Below are 1725 nucleotides of genomic sequence, written 5' to 3'. Positions count from 1 at the left end.
GTGGGTTGGGTTGGGTGGGGGGAGAAGGACGAAAGTGAATGAGCGCTCAAGAAGGACAAAGAGGGAGGGGAGAGGAAGGGAGTTACCATCGTCTTGGCATCGCTCTTCCTTTCAAACCTCCGTGTAATGATATTGTTTGCAGTGATGCTCAGAGGGGGAGCACCTGCTGCTCTGTAATGATTCAGCCTCTTTCAGCCGCCGCTGTAACACGACAGGATGCTGCTGCTACTGTCACTTCTGCCGCTGTTATTACAGATTTTGCTTTTGCTCCTTCTACTGCATGACAATTCTTTTCCTCGTCTAAGCAGATACCAGCCTCAGATGCTCAAGGTGAGAATCTTGCCTTTCGCTCTGGGCTATTGGTTCACTTAATCCATCAGTTTTTCAGTGTTTGTGGCTTGCTTTCTCTCCATCACCCTCTTTCCTCCTGTTTTGTTTTGTTGTGCTTGCTTTTGGGGGGATGTTTCTTCCCTCCTGCGGAAGAACTGGAATTGCTTGAGAGGCGTTTAAGGAATTATAAAAGTGGCCAGCAAACTGGAGCTCAGTAATTGTGAAGCTGCTCTGTTTCTGAGAGGCAGAGAGAGCGACAGAGGGCTCAGGGCAGGGGGGGAAGAGGGGGAGTCTCATTCTTCCTGCACGTTACTCCTCTCCCAGTTTGGATGATGTTGCTGAGCTCAGACCTTCTGTTGACTCCGACTCTGTGATTTTTGCATACCCCTGTGACTTTTACTACCATCTCTTTTTGTCTGTGTCTCACAGTAATGGACTGTGATAGAGTTAAGGTCTTTTGGAGGTGAGCTGTTTGAGAGCTGATGCTTAAACATGTCTGAAGTAGCTGCTGACACTTTCCCAAGCTCCTCAGCTCAGCTGAGCCCTGACGCGTCCCTCGATGGGCTCCCAGTTGAGGACAACATGCCGGGGACCCAAAGAGAGGACAGGAGGGTCCAGGGGATAGCAGGCCTTGCTGCAACCTGCTGTGTGTGTCTGGAGGCAGAGCGACTGAAGGGCTGCCTCAACTCTGAAAAGATCTGCATCGCCCCTATCCTGGCTTGCCTGCTCAGCCTTTGCCTCTGCATTGCTGGCCTCAAGTGGGTCTTTGTGGACAAGATTTTTGAGTATGACTCTCCTACCCACCTTGACCCTGGGAGGATAGGACAAGACCCAAAGACCGCTGTGGATCCTACAGCTCTCTCTGCCTGGGTGCCTTCGGAGGTATATGCCTCACCTTTCCCTGTACCTAGCACCAAGGGCAAGGCTGAAGTGACAGTGCAAACGGACAGCTCACTCGTGCCCTCCAAACCATTCCTCCAGCCTTCTCTGTATAACCGCATCCTAGATGTTGGGTTCTTGTCTTCTGCCGCACCTTCGCTGTCACCACCCGCCCTGGAGCCTACCACAGCATCTCAGGCACAAGCGACAGAAACCAATCTCCAAACTGCTCCAAAACTTTGTAAGTAGAAGCTGTGTGTTTCTTTGTTTTCCCTTCCATCAAAAAAACCCCCAACAACCCCCTCCAAAAAGAACCACCCACAACAAAAAACAAACAAACAAACAAAAAACCCAACCCTCCAAAAGCGCTTAACTGTTCTGCAGCTGCTGCTGAGGAGGACATGTGATTTACATGTAAGCCTTAAATATACTAAAATGGGTATATCATGGGTTACCTTCTGAGTAGAGCACTTGGGGGCCTCTGAACTTAGTTCTGAGGTGTACATGGCAATGAAG

At 50.1% G+C, this 1725-nt stretch overlaps 1 protein-coding gene across 1 annotated transcript; it reads left to right on the top strand.

Moving 5' to 3' along the window:
* The first annotated feature begins 220 nt into the window (after window positions 1–220).
* On the top strand, window positions 221–1458 carry LOC104512205. Its single transcript, XM_010155094.1, has one exon. It carries the CDS (start codon window positions 823–825, stop codon window positions 1456–1458), a length of 636 nt encoding a protein of 211 aa, XP_010153396.1. The 5' UTR covers window positions 221–822.
* The last annotated feature ends 267 nt before the right edge of the window (window positions 1459–1725 follow it).

The sequence above is a fragment of the Eurypyga helias genome, unplaced genomic scaffold (assembly GCF_000690775.1).
Source record: "Eurypyga helias isolate BGI_N326 unplaced genomic scaffold, ASM69077v1 scaffold46207, whole genome shotgun sequence".
NCBI classification, from domain to species: domain Eukaryota; kingdom Metazoa; phylum Chordata; class Aves; order Eurypygiformes; family Eurypygidae; genus Eurypyga; species Eurypyga helias.
Note: the sequence above shows the minus strand (reverse complement) of the source record. Positions and strands in the feature narration are given on the sequence as shown.

Coding starts and splice junctions, on each gene's coding strand:
- LOC104512205 (XM_010155094.1), top strand. CDS start 823: ATGTCTGAAGTAGCTGCTGACACTTTCCCAAGCTCCTCAGCTCAGCTG.